Source organism: Rhinatrema bivittatum, chromosome 4 (genome assembly GCF_901001135.1).
Source record: "Rhinatrema bivittatum chromosome 4, aRhiBiv1.1, whole genome shotgun sequence".
Lineage (NCBI taxonomy): Eukaryota > Metazoa > Chordata > Amphibia > Gymnophiona > Rhinatrematidae > Rhinatrema > Rhinatrema bivittatum.
The window spans coordinates 434,243,107-434,267,921 of NC_042618.1; the positions used below are offsets into that span (position 1 = coordinate 434,243,107).

A 24,815-nucleotide genomic window follows, 5' to 3' on the forward strand; every position below is an offset into this window, starting at 1 on the left:
TCTTAAATATCAAACTTTGGCTCTTCCTGATCACATCCTTGTAAATTTTAAACATGGGGTGGATTTTATGTCTTTATTTATAAAATGTATAACCCGCTTATCCTTAAATCTCAGCAAGGCATAAAAGTACATAAATAATAATTATTACAAATGATCAATGAGACAGTAACACATCAAACATTAAAATAACATTAAAATAAATTAAAACTGCATAATCACTATCAGACAGTATATCTGATACTAAACACAGTATCTATTCTTCTCTAGAACCTTCCTCCAAGAAGAGTCGACATAGTACAAATTTGTATAAGCCTCTTTAAAAAGATGAGTTTTCAACAATTTCCTAAAATTGAGCCTGCGTTAATTTTAGAGAATCAGGAAGTGCGTTCCAGAGGCTAAGACCAGCCACTGCAAAAATACACTCCCACGATTCCTTCAAATGAATCTGCTTAACAGAAGGTATTTCTACCAAAAATCTGTCAGTTGAACATAAGGAACGAGCTGGTTGATAAGCACAAATAATAGTTGAGAATCCCAGAGGTGCTAAGTCATGTAAACATTTAAACACCAAAACTAAAATTTTGAATCTTATCCTAAACTGAACAGGAAGCCAGTACAAATTAGCATGCGTAGGTGATATGTGAGCCCAATAGGGACAGACTGATGTAAGTCATGCTGCAGAATTTTGAATATATTGCAATGATTTTATTGCTGACTTAGTTAAACCTAGATATACTGCACTGTAATAATCTAATGAGGATAAAACCAATGTCTGAGTCACCAGTCAAAAATCTGAAAAGTTCAAATACAACTTTAGAGAGCATAGCTGTCAAAGTAAAAAAAAAAAAAAAAAAAGCTCCCTATAACAGTTTGAATCTGTGGTCAGAGTAATAAAGAAGAATCAAGAATCACACCCAAATCCCTCACTTGGTATTTAATGGGGTTAGTGATATCCCCATAAAACTAACAATTTGGAACATCACTTATCACTTGACATGAGAGAAAAAAATCTCTGTTGTAACAACATTTAATTTCAAGTTATTTGTTGATTACCAATGATTGATCGATGAAAAACATTTGTTCACTACATTGTCAAATGATGAATCAATGGGGGAAAAAAATTTGAATGTTATCAGCAAATAATTTGAAAGAGACTTCTAACCGAGCCACGATCTCACAATGGGGGGGACTCAAATAAATATTGAAAAGCAGGGCCGATAGTGCCGACCCCCATGGCCCCCCAACAAAAGCTTGTGGTATTAGAATTATTATCTCTGATCATCACTCTACATATTCTATTAGATAAAGAAAGACCAAAACCAGCACAGCATTGTAGCTGTGAAACCGAGTAGTGTTGCATTTCTGGCTGCTGTGCTGCCTCCCCTCCACCAGACCCCAGTGACCCTGGCTCCCAACTATTCTCCAGTCAGTTAGCAGCTACATTTTCCTTTGGATCCTGGGCCAAAGGTGGATGACAATTGGTGGGAAGAGAGTGCAGGCTGCTGGCAGGAGACATATTTTCCTCTTGAGTAGGTTGATGGGGAGGAAAGAGGAGCAGTGGTAACCTCCTCTAGTCCATGCACACTCAATCCTCCGCTTCCCTCATGGCTGGTCCCAACCCCAACGGTGATCTGCAAGCAGCAACAGCATTAGCAATGAAAGTCAGCACAGGACCTGTGAGCTATTGCAAGCTCACAGGCCCTGCAACAGCCCCAGTCTCCCCTCACACAGGGCTTCCTGTTACCACAGAAACTCATGCAAGCACAGTGATGTTACAGCGCCTGTGAGTGAGTGCTGGTTCACAGGGCCCCATGCTGACTTCTACTACTAATGCTCATACCTGGGAACATTTGAATTGTGGTCACCCTGAGATTGCTGTTGATTAGCAGGTGGCAAGGAGAAGAATGGGGTATCTCCTGGGCCGGTTTTGCCAAAAATCCCTGGGCCGATCTTTTCCTGGAATCCGCCCCTGCCCCAGCATACGTCCCTTTCCTCTCTTCCTGACCCCAATACTATCTTTGCTCCCACCCCCTATAAGTCAAAGCTCCATGACTCGTACATCTTCTCTACCTTTAGCTGAGTGAGTCCCAAGTCTGGAATCACAATTGCAAACTAAGTTTTGTGTTTATTTCAGCCTATTTCCAGTTTCTCCCCACATGCTGCTTGCAGTGTTTGCTCCAGACTTACCCTGCTTCTCCTGTTCTCTGCAGGCTTACTGAGGGAGGGTAGTGGCCGAGTTGTATACAGAGAGGCCCTGAAATTTTTAGTGACTCCCCTGAGATCCTGCAACTGATGCAAATTCCCGGAGTCTCTGGATTATTTCATTTATAGGCCATCTGTCACTTAGCAGTTAAACTCTGGTCAGAAATCCCAAGTAAAAATAAATAAGCGTGCTGCCATCTGAGGCATTTGTGACCCTAGTTGAATGCTTTGTGACCCCATTTGGGGATTCCGACCCAAAGTTTGGAAAGGTCTGGATTAGACTGTAAGCACCACAGTTCAGGAGCTGTCTTTGATGTACAGCACTGTACATGTCTAGAAGCACCGTGGAAATGATAAGTAGTAATAGTGGCATACTCCATCTGTGAAAATGGCCCCAGTGCTGGATGCTAATGAAATCTTTTGGCACTGCTAAAAGGCCAGTAAAACTGAACTCCTGGCTTTGGAGTCATGAGGTTCTTTGTAGTTCTCCCTGTGGGACTTGTACATCAGCAAATTTGAAAACATCGAGTCAAATGGAATACTTAAATAATGATTAAAAATGAGATAGTATTTGGATGTGACTCTTTAGGAGAAAGTTGGGTCTCAATGTGATTCACTTTTTGAGAAAGTTTAAGCAACACTGCATTATTGGGGCTATCATATTTGCAGACCTGAAAACCGGGGACATTTTGCAAGTAAACTTAACAATGATTCAGTAGTTCAGTTACTGCTTGAGTGGGGCCCAGGCTGGCAGAATAGCACAAACAGGTGTTTCTGTCTGACTGCAAACTTGCAGGCTATCCAAAGTCAGAACTCTAAAGGCAGCTTGAGGGCAGAACCAGGAAGATCTCGGTAAAACGTTATTACTTACACCAGGGGAGGGCAACCTTCCCCTTCCTCCCCATCCCCAAATGATGGCATCTGAAAACAAAAAAATGTGGCTGGACACCTTAAAGAGGCGTTGGCTTCGTCCTGGCCCTTCCCTGCCACAAAACATATGTGCTGCCCTCCACAAACCCTGCCTCCACTTCCAATAACTAGGAGGTAATAAAGTAGCAGGTGCACCTGCAGAGCCTGCATTCTTCCGTCTTGGTGCCTCCTTTAAAAGCAACCTTTAGTCCCACATATAGCAGGAAAAAAAAGGTGAAGGGCGAGAGAGACTGCAAGGAGAGAAAGAAAAACAGGCAGTGAGTGAAAGAGAACTGTGAAAGACAAAAGCAGGGAGAGAGTGAAAACTGGCAGAGATACACAAGTGAGAGAGGAAGAGCTGGGAGACAGACAGGCAGTGAAAGAACAAGAGCTGTGAGAGAGACACAAACATGAGTGCAAGAGCTGTGAGAGAGACACAAACATGAGTGCAAGAGCTGTGAGAGAGACAAGTGGTAAGAAAGTGAGAGCTGTGAGAGAGACAAGTGGTAAGAAAGTGAGAGCTGTGAGAAAGCCCCTAAACCTAACCCAGTTCCTCCCACTCCCATTGTGTTAGTGCAGCCTGCCAGCAACTTACAAGTAGATGATGTAGGTTATTGGCAATCTGCCCCCCCAAAATGTGCTCACATTAGACCAAATTCTGAGAGTTTAGAAACTCTAAGTTAAAGGGAATAAGCCTAACATTTAGACCAATGATGTAATCTATGACAGCAAAACATATGGAGTACAGGGAACTGAGGAGCTGCACATTTTTATTTAGATTTAGATTATGCTTTTCAGCGCTTCAAAGTGGATTACATTCAGGTACGGTAGGTATTTCCCTATCCCCAGAGGGCTTATAATATAAGTTTGTACCTGAGGCAACAGAATGTAAAGTGACTTGCCCAAGGTCACAAGGAGCAGCAATGGATTTAAAGCCTGCTTCGTAGCCCGCTGCTCTAACCATTAGGCTACTCCTCCACTACATGGGCCTCACCCCAGCAACACAGGAAGAGGTCCTTGCAGCCTCAAAAAAAACCCTGTGATGAAAAAGGATTTTGCTCTCTTGGCTCCTTCCCTCGTCACCCTTTATTCTAAGTGTGTCTTATCAGCTATTGGAACAAACAAAATCATTCAGATTCCCCCTACGTCTTTTCATTTTCGTTTGTACTGCATTTCAAGGCAAAACAGTTGCTTGACATTTTTGGAAGTTCCTCCTATTAAGCCACGCCAGACTTTATGGACCTAATGAACCTTGGGGGATGGAGGAGGGGCTGAGGCAGCAGCCCTCCCCAGATCTGTTCTAGTTCCTTCTTTATGTGTCCAGCAGATACGTGGAAGAGTGACCCCCTAAGGAAGAGAATTGTCAAAGACAGATGACATGGCCAGAACAAAATATGCACATCTTTTATGCTGAATAAATGAGACAATGCAGGAAGCAAACCAAAGTTGCTGTAGGAAAATGAGGAAACAAGATAGCTGTGAAACAGGCATATTGACGTTTTGAAGGACCCAGTTAATGCAACCACTATATAGCGGGATATAAATTTTATAAATAAATAAATGTCCTGGTGCTTTTCGCAGAAGCAGAGCTATTAGTCTTGGGTTAAGGCTACATTTCTACAATGTGAGCTGCTGAAATGTCCCTGTTTTATAAAGAGCAGAAATAGCTCACCTTGTACAATAATATCATCGTCCAGATATATGACTTTCTCGTGTTTGTGGATAAGCAGGGGAAGGTAAAATCGAACAAAGTTCAGCTGTTGAAAAATAAAGCATAAAACGGGGTATGACTTCTTCACATTTCAGCATCTTAATACAGCAGCCTTTCATTATCTTCTGTCAGGGTTCCAGTCTTCCATTGGGCACAGATCTAATGAGTTTTAGCGGCTCAGCACTTATTTATTGTAAGCTGCTTTGAGCAATCGTTTTGTACTGGGAGGATTGGGTATAAAACAAAAATAGAAACAGAAGGAGAACTTTCTTGGTTTCTGCTTGCATCAAAATCCAACCAACACAGTCAAGCATTTGGCATTCACTCTTCCCAGCTCCCACTGGTACCTGAATACCAGGGTCACAGGAAAAGATCTAGTGCTATTTTTAGACTTTGTTTAGTGCCCAATACATGCTAGGGTTTACTTGGTTTTAGTTCTGAAATATCGTCCCCCACAAGGGACAACATGCTTCTGGGAACATCTGAGTAACATACAAACTCCAGGCTTGCCCACTTACTGTTCAGCGGAGTGATCTCTCTCTACCTTGAACCTTCTATTGACAAACTGGGGCCAGATTTGTAAAGATTCCACCGTGCTCCCAGACATGGAACTGGAGGAAGTGCTTGTTAAATTAGATTCTTGATTTGGAGAACTTTGCTCCTCTTACAGCAGTAATTCTCAACTCCAGCCCTCAAGGCCCCAGACAAGTCTGTCTTTCAGAGTAAAATATGCAAATTAACCCAGATCTTAGTGCAGATGTATGCAAATAAATCTCATGCATATTCATTATGGAGAAATTGAAAAGAACACCTTTATGAGTAGGGAATGGTGGGTGGAGGGTATGAGAACTGGAATTTAGGACCAGTACCTATGGTAAGGGTTTTCTTTCTCAGTGGTTTTAATTATGGCTTTCTGGTCATATTTGCTGAATGCAATGGTTTGTTCTGCACTGTGAGGAAAGAATCCATAGCTCAGGATACATTCTTTCCAGAACTGAATTCAACAGATAAAAAAAAAAGATGCGAATAACCACAATAATAATAATGACAGTGACATCATATTAATGGCATGATGTCATCAGCTCAAGAAAGAACCTAGTTAGAAATGACTATCCTATTTTTGCTGTACAGCGATTGAATGTGGAGAGCAGGGACACCAAAAGTAAAAAAGTGAGTACACATGACTGGAAAGTCGTACAGCAACTATATATGTTTAAAGAACTCCACAAAGGCCTCCTCTTAGGACACTACTTTTATTGCTGGAGATACTTTTGTAATATAGCAATACAATTTAATACCTGGAGACATAACATCATGTCAGAGACCCATGAAACAAATAAATTATGTACTCACAGGCTGGAGAAGCTCGGGGCGTGCTGAGTCTGGTCGGATTTTCCCTTTCAGAACCATTGGATTGAATTCCACGATTTTGAATTTTATTGCCTTCAGTTTGGAATTTTCAATCCACTTTCTAAGACCAAAACCAAATATTATAATCAGGGGCAGCGGCATGTCTTTCTGGTTGGGGGCATACCAAGCCAACTAAGCTCCGCCCCCTCCCTCTGTCTCCCTGCCTATCACTGGTCACTTACTCTCTCTCTCTCTCTCCCCCCATCTCTCTCCTTCTATCCCCCTCTCTCTTTCCCCTACCTCCTCCCTTTCTATATTCCACTTCCCCACCCCCATCTCAGTCTCTTTCTCTCTTCCTTCTAAGATTCCCCTCCCACCCTTTCCACTCTGATCAGCTGTGGGAGGAGGAGAGAGGTGGTGCTTCAAGATGCATCTTCCTCCGTTTCTGCCACACGAAGCTGTACTTAATCCCGTGCGGTTCAAAGTAGCGATCAGGCCCAGAGCTGCAGAGGTGGAGGATGCAGCTGACACATTTCTGCTTTCCTCCTCCTGCTGCCTGCCCGACCTGACCCCCCTAGCTCCCGCAGTGATTCTGCCATTGTGACCCAACCCATTCCAACACCTGCGATTAAAACCCACACTGATAATATACAATAGAAAATGCAGTAAAGTGATTCACTGTCAAAGGGAAGAAAGGTGCTGCTGGAAAGAAGTCCTGTTGCTTTACTTTCTATTTGCAAACCTCATCACACTTCACTGTTTTATCATCTATCATCAGATATGCAGACATGGGGTAGGCTCTTCTTTGGAGGGGAGGGATACTGCAGCACAGCAGAAAATACAAGGGCTCCTTTAGCAACTCAGTACCAGAAGCCATATTTATTAGTTTATACTAGAATTTTAGAATTAAGAAATCTATTGCATGGTGGCTGAAAGATCTGTGGATCCCAGTCACAGCGGTCAACTATCCATCTACTTTTCTTAGCTTTCCAGGTGTCTAAAGTTAAAAAAAGAACCTGTCCAAATACTTTTTGTGGAGCATGCTGTTTAGTCTACTACCTACTGCAAATTTAAAATTTGCAGTGAATAAGAAGCAGTTATACTTCAAAGCTTTTTAAAGTGCATACATTGCTGAAATGCCTATTTCACTCCCATTTTATTGTGACAACACTTTAGAGGTTATTACTGAACATGAGGCTGCCTTGTAACAATTCCTTTGGGATAGGATTAATCATTCTCCAAGCTACAAACTGAATGTTGCTTTACAAAATTACTTTCCTTATTGCATTATTCTGCCTCTTTAACAAGATCATTCTGTCACCGGGAAGCATCCTCCAGGTTCTAATTTACAGGTCTTTGTTCACGGTAGCTGTAAGGTCACAGCTTCACCAGGGATAGCTGCTCTTAAGTTGCCACATGTTATGTTTTGTAAGGTTTGGGTGGACCCTTGGACACTGTGGCAGCTGACCACGCCCACGGGGGGAAGTCCCGTGAGGGGCCACAGGTCAGGCTCAGCTCTGGACACAGAAACACAGATTATATCTTTATTTAGACAGATTGTGAAGCCACCAGAGGTGGCAGTAGTGAGTAGAAGATGTAGTCCGGCTGGGCTAGTATTCCTCAGGGCGCTGGAACAGCAGTTCCTCCGGTAGCAGTGCTGTAGTGAAAAGAACTGAGAGAATGAGTACAGTAAGATATTCACAGAGTCCCCAGTATGGAGAAGCCCCAAAATAGGGAGAGCTGGCCCTCGAGGAGTGACTACCAGATCCCTGGGAGCAGAGACTCGTTGGCAAGTACTCACGCAGCAGTTCCACATTGTTATGGATCTCCCCGCCAAGGGGACGAAGTTAGCAATCTGTTATAGATCTGGCCGCCAGGGAGGTGGAGTCAGCAATCTGTTGGTGTTTGCTCCCCCAGAGGGAAGAGGAGTTAGCAGTCTGTTAAGGATCACTCCTTGAGATGGGAGGAGTTAGCAATCTGATCAGTGCTGATTCCCCAAGGGGAGGAGCTAGTGATTTGTAATACTCCATAGGCGGAGTTAATGATCTGTTGTGGGTTGGCTCCCACAGAGTGGCAGTCTGTTATGATACCGCTCTAGTAGTGTAAGTAATAAACACTAAATGGAAATTGGTGAATCCTTGGGCCGATGGCAGATGACAGCACCCCCAGGAGGATATCCTGAGAGGGACTACCGGCTAGGCTGGAGTATGGAGACAAATACAGATAGCTCTTTATTAGACAGGAAGTAGAACCACCAGAGGTGGCAGTAGTGAGCTGATGTGCCCGGCAGGGCTGAAGTCCCTCCGATAGTGGAATTGCGATCTCTGAGTTGCTGAGCTGTAGAGAGAGACTATAGATAGTGTAGACACGGTATGCTGGATACATAACCAGTAGTAGATGATACACTCACAATTGGAGATATCTGTAATGGCTTCTATGCAACAGAGAGACTTCAGTATGTTCAGGAACAGGAGCCGTAGTCGAGTACTGGTTCCTGTATGCAGTCTGGAATAAGAACTCACAGTATCTGTGTATGAGATGGCTTCTGGAATAGAAGAGAGTCTTTGGAGGGATTTAGGAACATAGGCCCTCGTGGAGTGAGTACCGGTTCCTATTTGTAGTATGAAATAGTACTGTACCAGATATAGGTATGCAATAGCTTCTGAGATAGAAGAGAGTCTGTGAAGGGTTTTAGGAACATGGGCCCTCGTGGAGCGAGTACCGGTTCCTATTTGCAATCTGCAATAATAACTCACGATCTCCGTACCTGCGATAAAGTCTTAGACACAATGGAGTCTTCAGAGATTAGGAACATGGGCCCTCGTGGAGCGAGTACTGGTTCCTATCTGTAATAGCACTCACAATGTTCATGTCTGCGATCACTTCCAGGCAGTAAGGAGTCTTTCTGAGCATTCAGGGACCTAGGCCCTTGAGGAGCGAGTACCGGATCCCGTCTTAGCAATCTGAAATCAAGAAGAGAGAGCGGGGCCCCCGAGGAGCGGGTACCCCTAGGTAAGTTTGTGGAGGCAGAGCAACAGAGAAAGAATTCCCCTTGCTAACTCGATTCGTAGTTGCAAACAAAGACCTTTTAAGTTGGAAGCGGATGAAATCACTATGGGGGGACGCCCCCGAGGTTCGCGCCCTTGCCGGTACAAACTCTGGAGCGTGCGCGCGCGCCCTTACATCATCAGGAACATGGCAGATCCACAGCGTCAGGCCAGCCCGGGGATTCCAGGGCGAAGCGGTGAGGAGAAGCCGCGGCAGCAACTGTCCGTCAGACCCGAAGGGAGTCGCCACAAAGGTAGAGAGGGTGGAGTGAAGGCGAGAACAGGCACGAACACAACACACATAGGAGATGGCACTGGCGCTGGAACGGAGGCAGGCCCTCAAGGAGCGAGTACCTGGTTCCAGGGAAACAGCTTGGTGATATTAGTATCACCACAACATAACCTTATAACTGTTTTCAGTGAGGGATGCCGATGTGGAGCTGCATTTGGTATTAAGAAGAATAATATCCCATTGGGTATCCTCTAGTTCCTTCCCCAGGTCTTTCTCCCATGCTCGCATAAATAAAGGTTTCTGACTTGGATCATTGTTAAGAAAGTTATATAATTTTGAGACTACTCCTTTGATCCTGTCAGCCTGGGCACACCAATGTTCCAATTGGGTCCTCCCCAATGATAAATCTGCAGCTATATTTGTGGAGCGATAAAAATGACTCAGTTGTAAATAGGAAAATCGGTCTCTCTTACTGAAGACTTTATAAAGCTCAACTAACCCAAACGGACAAGTGCTGGAGAGATTGCGGTCAATCAGGCTCCTTTTATCACATGTGGTGGTCTTGTCCGCAGATGGTGAAATTCTGGAGGGATGTCACTAGTTTTATACAACAAATCTTATTGGTGGACATATCTCGTACCCTTGAAAATGCCTTATTAAATGTGCCAGTGGAAGGAAACAAACAGAACTGGCTGCTAATACATCAGATATTAATAGCAGCTAGGTGTGCTATGGCAGCCTGTTGGAAACGGGCATATCCCACTAAAATAAATGCTCTTATTCTCAAGCTAGATAAAATGAACAAGTTATATAAATTAACAGCCGGAAAACATCTTAATATATCTAGATTCAACTCAGTATGGTCTCCCTACTTGAGTTGGAAGTCGGCCCAGATGGCCACAATGGGGAAGCCAGCACCCATTGACCCCAATACTGATCAATAATTTCTAATTGTCTGGACCCATGAGTGATCTTACGTGCCTATACAGCTTGACTTATATATGCTATATGTTGTATCAGAAGTTTATGCACATGTACATTTACCACTGCGACTAATATAATACCTATGACTACGAATATGAGCACACATTAAGACAGTGTTATTGGTAACTTAATTTTATTAGGATATGGAATGGGATACATTGTATTGTATTTATTGTGCATTGTTAAGTTGGATATTCAAACTTTAATAAAATATCATTTACAAAAACCCCCCCAATATTTTGCCAGCAGGAATGGTTTGTTATAGAATTGCCTGCCAGATATGCATGGAAACAAGAGGTATTGCCAGGGATAGAATTGGGGAGGGGTTTGGACTTGCCTATGTACGTTTGGATTTTCAAATGTTTGTTCATAAAATTTTCTGTAAAATTTCTATGCTTATTGTTGCAGAAGAAACTATGAGTGGGTAGTTTTGATGGGATAACTTTCAAAGCAAACATATGTGCATCATTTTGCTTTGAAAAATGGTGCAACTAGTGCATGTTTTTGCCGACTTTCTTACGCAGGCTGTTACAGAATTACCCCCAATGTATACTACTTCTATGGAGGAATCATACAGCTCATGTACCACATCATGTCTGCAGCATATCTCCTGCCCCTCTCCCACATTAATAGTACCGAAAGATATGCTAAAGCTGCAAAAGCAGTGAACAAAATATAAACCAGGCTGCACTTGTGTCAAAGCAAACTAAAAGAAATGGAACAAAGGATCTTAAAAGTGGCCGGTGTTTCAAAGCACGCATGTAACATTGTGCACTCTGAATCAATTAAACATTTGTTTTTAAACTTATGAAGTGGTCCTTTTGTACTTCTCAGGAAACCCTATGACTGTACAATGACCCTCATAAATTACTTCACTGACATCTGGTTGGTTCATGGTGTGTGATGGCTGGTGGGCCTTAAAATAAAGGTGCTTTCCCTCCTTACTTCACCTCTCTCTTTTTTTTTTTGTCTTCCCTCATCCTCTGACCAGTCACTCCCCATCCTCCCCACATTCTAACTCTCTCCCTTCTTATTTATCTTGCGGCGGCAGCTTCAGTTAATTTGGCTCCCTTCCAGCTCCTCTTTTCTGAGCCCCAAGCCAGCAGTAGCAGCATGCATGAGTTCATCTCTTCCCAGTTAGGAACAGTCTCTTTAGGTGTCCTGCTTCGCTAGCTGGTCTCCCTCTCTCCTGCACCATAGCTTAGCTTTGCCTTCAACAAGAAATGTTTGAGCCCAGAGTGACTGAGCTATTCACACCCAAGGATTTAATTACAGCGAGGCTGCCAATGGACAAAGGACCTCTGTCCTTCACAAGACCTTCTTCCCCCACCCTCCCCACTAGAGGTACATAGAGCATTCACTTGCATATCATGCAACAGGGCAGGAAGAGAAAGAGATATGTTGGGCTACTCTGAATAGATCTGGTCTTCCATTGAGCAGAACAGGGTATTTTGGTGGTGTGATTGCACTGTGGTGTTGCAACTGTCGCTGCCCGATGGCTTCACTCCGCCTACCTTTCTTTTTCGGTGACTCCTCCTGCTCCTTATGGACGTCTGGCTGCCACGGCGTCTGCCCGCCATTCTCTCCAGCGTCCCCGGACCGGCTTGGGCGCTGCCTCCCGCCATGCTCCTCAGGTACTTAGGGTGCGCGCACTGCGCGGCCATAATTCTTATTTCCTCTATGGCGCGAACCTCAGGGGCATCCCCCTGTGATGACGTCACGCTGCCTGGATATTTAAGCCTACTGTTTGTTCTAGCCGTTGAGTTAGCAAGGGATTTCCTAAGGATGGGATTCGCTCTCTGTATCCAGCTACTCTGCCTCCAACTTCTATTGGACTCTTTGCTGCTAACGGTGTACCCGTTCCTCAGGGGCCTCTCTGCTTCTTTCAGGTTGCTATCAGGAACTGGTACTTGCTCCTCGAGGACCCATGTTCCCTGACTCGCTGCCTGTGTCCATCTCCTCTTCTACTTGGAAGAATCACCATCTGTGAGTACTATTATCATCTACTCCTCAGAGCTGTTTCCCTGGAACCAGGTACTCGCTCCTCGAGGGCCTGCCTCTGTTCCAGCGCCAGTGCCATCTCCTACATGGAACTGCTGCGTGAGTACTTGCCAATGAGTCTCTGCTCCTAGGGATCTGGTACTCGCTCCTCGAGGGCCAGCTCTCCCTATCTCGGGGCTTCTCCATACTGGGGACTCTGTGAATGTCTTACTATACTCATTCTCTCAGTTCTTTTCACTACAGAACTGCTACCGGAGGAACCTCTGTTCCAGCGCCCTGAGGAATACTAACCCAGCCGAGCTCCATCTTCTACTCACTACCGCCACCTCTGGTGGCTTCACAAACTATCTAAATAAAGATATAATCTGTGTTTCTGTGTCCAGAGCTGAGCCTGACCTGTGGCCCCTCACAGGACTTCCCCCTGTGGGCGTGGTCAGTTGCCACAGTGTCCAAGGGTCCACCCAAACCTTACAAAACATAACAGATTGCTAACTCCATGGATCCGGCACAGCTCAATGCTCTGCTGGCCATTCCGGGCCTGGCCTTGCATATTGCTGAACAACAAGACGCATTGGAGAAACTCACTTCTGCGTTCCATCAGCTCCGTTCGTGGCATGCCAGGATCTCCTCAGCAATTTTTATCCTGTCCCGCGATGGCCGCAGCAGAATTTCCCCCAGAGTACCTCTTGTCCTTGGTGTTGTGGCGTGTTTGAGGCTCCAAGGCGTCCAGGGAGCCGCCTGCACCCCAAGGCCGATCCATAATATATCGGGCTTGGTAGTTATAGCGCCATCTATCGGCGGGCTGAAGAACATCCGTGATCACTGATGGACACACTACCAAGCCCGATATATTATGGATCAGTTCTGACTTTGATGGCTAATGGTTCTAAAAACAAAGCAAACAATAGTGGGGATAATGGGCATCCTTGCCTTGTGCCCCTCCCTATGGGAAACAGATCAGAATAGAATCCATTCACCTTTACCCAGGCTTTAGGATTGTCATATAATTTAGACAGCCAACTTATGAAATATGGGCCAAAGTTCATCTTCTCCAAAGAGTGGAACAAATAAGACCAGTGCACCATATCGAATGCTTTTTCAGCATCAATGGATAACAATACAGCTGGATTCGGGTGCTGTTTTACATACCATATTAGATCTATAATTTTCCAAACATTGTCCGCTGCCATCCTCCCAGAAATAAACCCAGTTTGGTCGGGGTGCACTAATTTTTCCATTATCATATTTAAGCGATTCGCAATATTTTGGCCAGAATCTTTAGGTCAATATTTATTAATGAAATGAGCCTATACGATCCGCATTCCATAGAATCACGGCCCGGTTTGGTCAGGATTGTTATGCCAGTTACATTGGAACCCATGAATAACCTTGACTCCAACCTCAGAGAGTTAAACATTTGTAGAAGGGGAGGGGCTATAGCATCCTTGAATTTTTTATAAAATTGGGCCGTAAATCCGTCCAATCCTGGAACCTTATTTGGCTTTAGTTCCTTTATAACATGCAATAGTTCACCTATTGTGATTTCCTTATCTAGGAATTGTTTGTCCTGTTCTGACAGACTAGGGAGAGCAATCTTTTGTAGGTAGGCATGAATCTGATCCTCTCGTATATCTGGATCTTTTTCATTTAATTTCCCATAAAATTGTTGAAAACATTGATGTATCTCTGCTGAGGATGATAATAAAGATCTATCCTCTCCATATACCCGAGTGATTTGATTCTGGGCTACCTGATGTTTCAATCTCCGTGCTAAAAGCTTGCTCACTTTGTTCCCCCATTCAAAGTGTTCCTGTTTCAAAATATTCAAATGATGGGATATGGCATCTATATGTAAAGCACGTAAGGAGTCCCTAGCTGTTTGCAGTTCCCGAAATACCTGTTGGGAGGGATGAGTCTTGTGTTCCTTATCCAAAGAAGCAATCTTGAATATCAAATCCTTCCGGAAGGCCAATTTCACTTTTTTTTTTTTTATAAGATGCCTGGGATATAAAACGTCCTCTAAGCACTGCCTTTAAACAGTCCCAATATAATGGGGGGTCGATGCCTGCAGGCTCATTAAATAGCACATAGTCCTCAATCGCCTCAATTATCTTAGAACAGAAAGACTCATCCTCCAGCAAAGTATCATTTAATTTCCAATATCGCTTGCTGGGGAGTATATCTGCAGTCTGTATGTCCAACCACACCAGAGCGTGATCGGATCAGGTAATTAGCCCTATGTCTGTCCCCGTGATTTTTTGGCTAATAATTTTATCTACCAAAAAAAAATCAATCCGTGAGTATGAGCGGTGTGGATTGGAGTAAAATGTATAGTTTCTATCCTGGGGATACCAATGTCTCCAAATATCTATGAGGTCCCATTTGTGCATGAATGATTTCAAATATTTCCTCCAGCTTTCGCTCCCAGCCTGCCCCCTGTGGAATTGTCAAGTCTGGGTTGAATGATGATATTAAAATCTCCCGCTACCAAAAAATGTCCGTCATCTTCTGTGCTTAAAATATCATCTATCTTCTGCATACATTCAGGAAAGTCAGTATTAGGAGCATAGATATTGAGAAGTGAGTAAAGCTCCCGTCCAACTTCCACTTGCAAGAATAGGAAGCAGCCATCTGGATCTGCCTTCCTTTTCTTAACATGGCAGTGGAAGTCTTTATGTAAGAAAATACTAACTCCCGCATACTTTGTTTTGGATGCAGCCGCAAAAAATTGGCGGGGATAAAGCTGCCATTGCATCAGGCGTTCAGAACGTTTTTTTTAAGTGTGTCTCCTGAAGGAACAAAACATCTGCCCCTATGCTTTGCCCTTCTGCCCTAAACATTCGTCGTTTCTGTGGACTATTCAATCCTTTACCATTGATAGAACATATTTCTATAGATGTCATCATCACATTGCAATATTACAGGGCAGTCTGAGTCCTTTCCAGTTCCCGTTCCCCCAAACTCCCTGCCAGTTCCCACATGCTACAGCCATACGGTCCCTCATATGCTAAAGATATGATTTGTTGAAGAGTGCTTTCCTGTAAGCTTGACATGCAAATAAGCCAACCAATCAGTATGAGCCTATGTATTCCGTGCATTGTATCTTTGTGGATGAGTCCCCCCTCCCCCCTCCCCCTTACCCATTTCCCGAGTCGATGCCATTGAAGCATGGCAGATCTGTTACAAAAGATGAAGGCAGGTGCACTCACAGAACATGCCCCCCCTCCTCCCACCGAGCCAAAATCTCTCAGATAATCATTGTTATTGTTAAAACTTGCCTATAACATATTAAATACAAACAGAAACTTGAACCGCATTTCAATGAGAATTATCCCTTGCCCTTTGGGTCCTCGTCACAGGAAACCTTCGTGTAAACCCCAAAACTTCCATAATTAGAGAATACTGAATTACTGTTATTGCCATATCGTCCCTTCAGCCCTTCTCCGTAGCTTTGCTGTTGTCAGAGTCTCCGGAATGGCGCCACAACCGTTGTCCACCTTTGGTCATTCTCTGCCATTTTGGGTTGTCTCCACTGTGAGCCTGTAATCTGCTCTTGCTTGCTGCAGGTAATCGGACCACGTGGCCTGCTTCTTTCAAGATGGAGGCTGCTTCATCTGTGTTAGTGTTTGAGGTAGTTGTGGGTGGATCCTAGGGCCGGTAGCAGATGACCACGCCCCCGGGGGAAGATCCCGAGAGGGACCACCAGTCAGGGTCAGAGTATGGAGACAGACACACACTAGTTCTTTTATTAGACAGTATATGGAACCACCAGAGGTGGCAGTAGTGAGCTGAAGTGCCCGGCTGGGCTGTAATCCCTCAGATACTGGAACAGCGATCCTGGATAACTGAGCTGTAGAGAAACTGAATATAGTGAGTAGGCAGGGTATGCAGAGTTCAGGAACAGAACCTTGATGGTAACATTCACACAATAGTTTCTTGGAAGCAGCCCAGGAGCTGGAAAGAAGTAGGCCCTCAAGGAGGGAACGCTCTGAGAGAGAGAGAAGGTAACTCACTGATGTTGTAGGCAGCGATGACTTCCTGGCAGAAGTGGTATTCAGTAGCAAGTCCAGGAATGAAGGCCCTCAAGAAGCGAGTACAAGTTCCAGACTGCAATCTGAAAAGCAAAAGAGAAACGAGGCCCCCGAGGAGCGGGTACCCCTGGTAAGTCCGAGGAGGCAAAGTAGCTTAGGTGGAATAACCCTTTCCCCTTGCTAACTCGATTAGTTAGCGATTTCAGAGACCTAAAATATCCGGTGCGGATGACGTCACCTCAGGGAGATGCCCCTGAGGTTCGCGCCACTGCTGGTACTTCAGTTGGGGCCGCGCCATGCGCGCCCTTAGGCTCCGGAAAAACATGGCGGTGTGCAGCGTCTAGCCAATCCAGGGATGCCGGAGGAGGATGGCAAGAGGACGCCGCGGCAGCCAAACTTCCAACAGGCAAAGAGGGAGTCGCCAAAGCGGTAAGGTGGGCGAAGTGGAGACATCGGGTAGCGACAGTCGCAACAATCTGCCGTTTTAGCTCTAGATGTGGAGCCACGGATTGTTATAGAGATGCCGAAGGCGAAGACTCAGCGGTAGCGAAATCCTTCCCGTCGGAGGACCGAGGTGATTTCTCGGAATTCTATTCTCTTCTGAAGAGTGAGGGGAGAAATATCTGCAAATACAGATATAGTATGTATATTCCAGTCCCAATTTTGTCGCTTCTTAGCTACCTGCAATATCTCTTCCTTCACGGTGTAGCAGGTAAAGCAAACAATGATATCCCTGGGTTTATTCCCGATTTTCGGACCCATCGATCTGCGAGTTCTCTCTAGCTCTATCTCCGTTGCACAATGTGGTGTTGCCGATCCATGTTGACTCTCTAGGCGGTGTTTGCACAGCATTTTAATCACCTCTTTGCAGTCCGAGTATTCCTCCACTTCAGGTATCCCCCGGAAGCGTAAGTTGTTCCTACGGCTCCGGTTCTCTAAATCTCCTAGTTTCACTTGTAATTCCATATATCCCATGGAAATATGTGTGCACTGTGCTTGCAAGGTATCCATTCTGGTTGTCTGAGCATCCAAGCGCATATCACAGCCGTCGACACACCGTCCTAGTTCCGCCATTTCTTCCCTCATGTCCAACATCAGCACCATTAGTTCCTTCTTGTTAGATTTCATGTCTTTTCTGATCTCCCCAAACCAATGTCTAAATTCCTCTCTGGAGGGCATTTCTGCTGTGGCTGTTTCTTCCACCCCAGAGTAGGTAGCTGCCTCCTCTTCTGGTGATAATGAGCGGACTTGATCGCTGTTCTCGCTAGGCCCCTCAGACGCCATCACATTTTTAGTGTATGAGAATTGCTTAAAATCCATCCCTTTTTTCTTCAGGGCCATCAGAGTTGTTACAGCTACTGGATATCTAAATTGGTTAGAAACGCAGTTTGGTTTCACTGGCAAAGTCTTAATAAACGGCTCGGAGGTGGTGGGAGCTCTAGATCATGCAACCATCTTGTCCTGTGGTGCTAGCGCCCCCCAAAATATTGTTTTATTGTGCAAATACTTTTGAAAAATTTCCCTCCCTCTTGGTAATTAGAATGTGTCAGCTTGCTAAAGCTTTTGCTTGGTCAAACTGTGTGAAGGGTATAAGCATCATTCAAATTAGTATAAAAGTTAACTTAGTACTGCACTGGCAATATTAACAAGTAGTTCACAATTCCCCTTTCATATAGAGAGTTGTGTAGCCCACTGCATAAAAGGATGTGTCTGTCTGTTTCTCACAGGGAAACCAGAACGACAAAGCCATGCACGCAATGAGGGCAAAGCCATGAGTGGCTCAAACTGTCCTGAAAACACAGAGCCAGTTGGAACCCTAAAACAGAAAGCATGTCCCCAGAAGTAAATCTGGCATAGTAGTTTGTTCAGCACACACAATCTGCTCTAATAGTCTTTTCAAATTGGTATTCTCTCTTTTCCCATTCCTCTGGAAAACCAAACAATGTTGGGAATGATATTAAATAAATCACACAGTCAGTAAACATGTTTCAAATCTCAGTTGAAACCTGCATAAATATTTTCATATTCATTGCAGATATACAGGTGTGTAAGGAACCAGGAGACATTCTTTGGCTTATTTACATTCCGTCTTTTGTTATGTTGCACTACTTCCTTTTATTTCTCTTTGCACAAGCCTGTTTGATCCTGCTTAACATGTTTTCTGTGCATATATTTAATTTAATCTTATATATTTATATGCTGCACCATCTAATGTTCCGGGTGGCTTATAGCAAAACATATACAAAAACATAAAAGCAATGCATATTCGAGGTTATAAGTTAAAAGCATCCTTGAAGAGAATTGATTTAAACTATTTTTTGAAAGTGATAAAGTTAACCACCTTCCTGAGCTGGTCAGGCAGGGAATTCCATAGCTGAGGGCCTGAGACAGCAAAGGTTTTCTCTCGGTATTCTGCGAGTCGCATTGTTCAAACTGATGGAACATCTAGAAAACATTGTCCAATGGGTCTTATGTTTTATACGAGCTAAGTGTACCTTTATGTATACATTTTCAGGTGAGCATTTTTTTAAACTCCCAGTGCATTAACATTCCATAAGCTTACTGCATTGAGAGTTAACTCTTTTTTTTAGCACAGAAGTACAGCAAGTTTGTTTACTGTAAATGGTGTTTTCCATAGATAACAGGATGAATTAGTCATTACACGTGGGTGATGTCATCTGGCAGCACTGAACAGATTAATTTCTCCAAGCTAGTAAAGCTTTGCGCTCTAGTATGTGTTGGCGTTCCCGAATAGGAATTGCCTAGTGAGTCTCCTCAGTCTATACCAGAGCTATGTAGTCTACTCTCCAGGGATGATATTCCATGGCTAATTCATCCTGCTGTCTATGAAAAACACTGTTTGCAGCAAGCAAACTTACTTTTTCTGTCAATAAGCAGGCTGAATTAGCCATTACATGAAGGGAATCCCAAGTTGAGGACTGCAGCGGCATGTTTACTTAATAAGCAACTCTGCTTACTACAATGGAGAGTGGACTTCAGTGAGACCAGACTTTACAAAACTGCTTGTCCAAATTTAGTCTGTCTTTAAGAGGTTATAAAGATAGTAGTGGGATGTAAAGGTATCAATGGAAGATCAAATTGCAGCTTTGCAGATATCTTCCATTTGCATTTTTCAAATATGCACAATGGAAAACAGCCAAAGATCTCACCTGATAAGCCTTCACAGAGTCTGTGATTTGCAGTCCTACATAAGAACATAAGAAATTGCCATACTGGGTCAGATCGAAGGTCCATCAAGTCCAGCATCCTGTTTCCAACAGTACCAATCCAGGTTACAAGTACCTGGCAAGTACCCAAATATTAAGTAGATCCCATGCTACTAATGCCAATAATAGCAGTGGCTATTCCCTAAGTCAACTTGATTAATAGCAGTTAATGGACTTCTCCTCCAGGAGCTTATTCAAACCTTTTTTAAAAATTCAGCTACACTAACTGCCCTAACCACATCCTCTGGCAACAAATTCCAGAGCTTAATTGTGCGTTGAGTGAAAAATAATTTTCTCCAGTTTGTTTTAAATGTGCTACTTGCTAACTTCATGGAGTGCCTCCTAGTCCTTCTATTATCCGAAAGAGTAAATAACCAATTTCCATTTACCCATTCTAGACCTCTCATGATTGTATAGGCCTCTATCATATCCCCCCTCAGCCGTCTCTTCTCCAAGCTGAACAGCTCTAACCTCTTTAGCCTTTCCTCATAGGGGAGCCATTCTATCCCCTTTATCATTTTGGTCACCCTTCTCTGCTACGGTGTAGCATTGAAGAATAAGAACATAAGAAATTGCCATGCTGGGTCAGACCAAGGGTCCATCAAGCCCAGCATCTTGTTTCCAACAGAGGCCAAACCAGGCCACAAAAACCTGGCAATTACCCAAACACTAAGAAGATCCCATGCTACTGATGCAATTAATAGCAGTGGCTATTCCCTAAGTAAACTTGATTAATAGCCGTTAATGCACTCAGCCAGCCAGTTGGACAAGGTACCCTTGGCAACCATTACTCCTATGCGATTGGGATTGCATGAGACGAATAGTTGGGAGGTTTTACATTGTGGCTGAGTTTGGACTGCAAAAGGGCCTTAGCATATTACAAGAAACAAAGTATGTAGGGCTTTTTCACCCTCATGTGCATGAAGTCGAGGAAAGAAGGCAACCAATATAATGGATTGATTGATATGAAAAGCCAAGGCAACCTTTGGGAGACTTTTCGGCTGAGTACAGTAGACCAGCCTGTTGTGGAAGAATTGCAAATATGGAGGATGGTAGATTAGAGCTTGGAGTTCCCTGACACTCCTAGCTGAAGTCACTGCAATGAGGAACACAACCTTAGAGAAGCTGACTCCAATGGCTCAAAAGGAGGCTTCATTAGTTGGGAAAAGACTATATTCAGGTCCCATCAAACAGGTGGTTTTTGTACTGGGGTTTGAAATGCCATAGACCTTTTATGAAATTAGATATTAATAGATGGGTAGAGATTGGTTTGCTGTCTATTTGAGTATGGTAAGCTGCAATAATGCTGAAGTGAAGAGGTGGCAAGACCTGAGTCAGAAAAGTGGAACAAGTATTTCAGCAGATGCTTAGGCTCAAAAGAAAATAGGTCCAAAGTGTTTTGATGACACCATTTGGAGTACCTGTGCCATTTGAAGGTAAAATTTCTCCTAGTTTAAGGTTTTCTGGAAGAGAATAGAATATCCACAATTTCTGTAGGTAAGTGAAGATCTTCGATCACTGAGTCCTCAACATCCAAGATGTGCGATTGAGGGCTGAAAGGTTGGAATGGTACTGTTAGGCCCCCTGGCTGATAGTTGTGGAACCACCGGTTAGACCGCTTACCTAGTGACGAGAAGCTCCAAAGACAGTCCGAGTCAGGGCAGGCAGCCGGCAACGAATCCAATACTCAGTCCGGGTCGGGGCAGGCAGCAGACACTCAGGAACCAAGACAGCAGATAATCCAAAGGCAGGCAGCAGGCAACGAAGTCCAATATTCAATCCGGGTCGGGGCAGGCGGCAGACAATCAGGAACCAAGACAGCAGGTAATCCAAAGGCAGGCAGCAGGCAACGAAGTCCAATATTCAATCCGGGTCGGGGCAGGCGGCAGACAATCAGGAACCAAGACAGCAGGTAATCCAAAGGCAGGCAGCAGGCAACGAAGTCCAATACTCAATCCGGGTCGGGGCAGGCGGCAGACAATCAGGAACCAAGACAGCAGGTAATCCAAAGGCAGGCAGCAGGCAACGAAGTCCAATATTCAATCCGGGTCAGGGCAGGCGGCAGACAATCAGGAACCAAGACAGCAGGTAATCCAAAGGCAGGCAGCAGGCAACGAAGTCCAATATTCAATCCGGGTCGGGGCAGGCGGCAGACAATCAGGAACCAAGACAGCAGGTAATCCAAAGGCAGGCAGCAGGCAACGAAGTCCAATATTCAATCCGGGTCGGGGCAGGCGGCAGACAATCAGGAACCAAGACAGCAGGTAATCCAAAGGCAGGCAACAGGCAACGAAGGCAAAATCCCCAGGCGAAAGCTCCACAGAACAATCGTGGCCGAAGCAGCGAGTTGGGGAAGCAGCTCCCTTAAATAGTCAATTCTCCCGCGCAAAGGAGCCTCTGCTGGCGTCTGACGTCAAGGGGGCGGAGCCAACGCTCGAGTCCCGCGGTAATTGGTGCTCCGAGCCGCGTGAAGACGCCGATCCGCCCGCTGGTAGGACCCGCCGCGATCCTCCCTAGAACGCGCTGCCGATGCCGCCGGAACCGCCCTGCTGGTCCCCGGAGCCCGAACGTGCCCACCAACGCGCTGCCTCGCCGCGGCCCGCGCGCTCAAGGTAACAGGTACAATGTCCCATTTTCCTGTATCAACAGTGTAGGGTTTGTTCCTAGAAGTATGGGAGAAATGCTAGAAAGTTGTATGAGATATGCATACTAGATCTGTCTGAGCCATACTGGGGCTATAAGGAGTAGATAAGAGTAGTCCTGAAGAACTTTCTGCATTGTTCTGGTGATAAGCAGTAATGGTGAAAAAGGTACATGAGGCTTTGTCCCCAATCGAGAGAGAGAAAATATCTTGAACCAGCCTGTGATCACTTGGTAGAATTGAGCAAAATTGATTTAATTTTATATTATGCTGTGATGCGAACAACTCCACCAGTGGTAGACATTATAAGCTGAAGTTTGTCGTTCACTGATTGCTGTAGAGACCACTTGTGTGGTTAATGACATGAGGCAGGCAGACTGGGCTGGGATTTCCCCCAGCAGGGGTAGAGCCAGACTCAGGGGCAGGGCCAGTCTGGGTCTTCTGCCTATATCAACCACCTTCCCTGCAGATTGAGCCCTTGGGTTCTGGTGGCTGGAAGAAATACATCACAAGCTGGAAACTAGAACACATACAGGCTGGGAGCTGGAACATGGTACAGGCTGGGAGCTGGAACATGGTACAGGCTGGGAGCTGGATACAGGCAGGGCAGGAGACAAAGCTGGAATCTGGCTTAGACCAGAGCAAGGGCAAGGTCTGTGATAGCATACAGGGAGTGGACTGGGCAGGGTAAGACAAGGACACAAATTTGATATTAGCGGAATATAAGTATTTATAAATAAATACGGAAAGGACTAGACAAGGACAGGACAAGGACAGGACTAGAAGGGATGGAGGCTGGAAAAACACAACCAGTACTCAGACTGCACAATTTGGAGGACCTATGTGTCCTTGGTGATCTGATGCCACTTCTCCATGAAATGTTGGATTCTTCCCCCTGCTGGGAGAGTTGAAAACGGATTGTTCATGGCCGTTGATACTTGACTGGAAGGGGTGATAGGTGATACTATTGAAAAGATCAGTAAGGCCTCCTATGGAAGTATGGTCATTTGTATGAATAGAAGTGACGTTGTGCTGTGGAGGGCTGTTCAGGAGCCATCAAGAGTGACTGCACTGCCACCTTCTAGTCCTTAATCTGAGTGACCATTTCATGGAGCTTTTTACCTAAAAGATTGTCCCTTAAGCAGGCAAAGGCTGCCAATTTTTCATGGATATCTTCACAGAAGTTACTTGCTCAAAGCCATACAATAGATCTAGTCCCAGTAGAGGTGAAGCAGGTACGTGAAATAGAATCAATACTTATATACTGATCGAAGTAAATGGCAGATGCCTTCTTTCACATCCAGGTGTGGTTGTGGATGGTAATTGCCTTGGTGCATGGTAGGTAAGAAAGGTTTCAACTTTTGAATGTATTCATGAACATACATGTAGAATTAGTAGATGGTAATGCGAGCAGAAATCATTGCACTTTGGAAATGATTTTCTTTTCAAAGTTATCTAGAAGTCTGTGATCTTTTCCAGGAGAAGAATTTGATTGAATCCATGTCTTCTTCCAGAGGAAGTAGTGAAGAAGAATACGGTCAACAAATTCAAAGGGGCATGGAATAAACACTCTGGATTCTTACAGGTTAGAGGACGGATATGAAGAAGAGGGTGCATAGGCACAGAACAGCAGTCACCACCCTTAATAGAAGGTATGGGATTACTACCAACCAATACCCTTGATACTTTTGACACAACTGCAACATCGCTCCTTGCTTCGATGGTGGGGGGGGAGGTGGAATTGGATACAGACAACAACCAACATAGGTCCTGACTTTTACAGTATGGGGTACTGACACACAGACATAAGGGAAAAAGCACAGGATGGCTTCTACAGCAAAGTCCCAAAGCAAAGAATGTCAAGCAGGATTGTCTGAATTATCAGGAAAGCTCCTCATCCAGTAAAAATGTTGCTAGTAGTAATTTGTTATGGGTTTGAGAGTGGATTGGCTTTGATTGTAAATATTACTACTTTTATCATAAGGCTTGGGGGTTATTACCCTTAAGAGAAACATGGGAGTATCCTGTACGGAGTGGCAGATACTATCAAAAGAAGCTTGCTGGGCAGACTGGATGGACCATTTCTGCCATCATTACTATGTTACTATGCTCTTCATAGCAAATTCAACTAATACAGACTGGTGAGGCAGCTGGACGACACCAAATCCTGGTGAGTGCTAGACTCTGACTTTAAGGTTTAACTTTCTGGCTATAGGAGTAACTGAAATTGTATTTATTTAATAAAATTTATGAATCACTTTCCAAATGTAAAACAATCGCTCAAAGCAATTTACATATACATATCACAATACAATATATATATTAAAAATAAAATAAAATCTAAAAAACCCTCTAAAAAGTTATAATAAATAAAACAATACAGCCCTTTGATACGACCAAATCTTAATCTTACCTATATACAGCCCTCCTTCCCCTTCACTGCCTTCAGCCCTCCTAATTTTTAAGCTAAGTTCTAATAA

General features: G+C 44.4%; 1 protein-coding gene across 6 annotated transcripts in view; it reads right to left on the bottom strand.

Moving 5' to 3' along the window:
• Positions 1–24,815, bottom strand: part of GLT8D2 (glycosyltransferase 8 domain containing 2) — an 81,736-nt gene that overhangs the window by 32,805 nt on the left and 24,116 nt on the right. For all 6 annotated transcript variants that reach the window (XM_029601504.1, XM_029601506.1, XM_029601509.1 and 3 more), the window contains 2 exons: positions 6,176–6,293; positions 4,784–4,868 (listed from right to left, as the gene is read on the bottom strand). In XM_029601504.1, the coding sequence (XP_029457364.1) occupies positions 4,784–4,868; positions 6,176–6,293 (203 nt within the window). The remainder of the gene's footprint in view (positions 1–4,783; positions 4,869–6,175; positions 6,294–24,815) is intronic.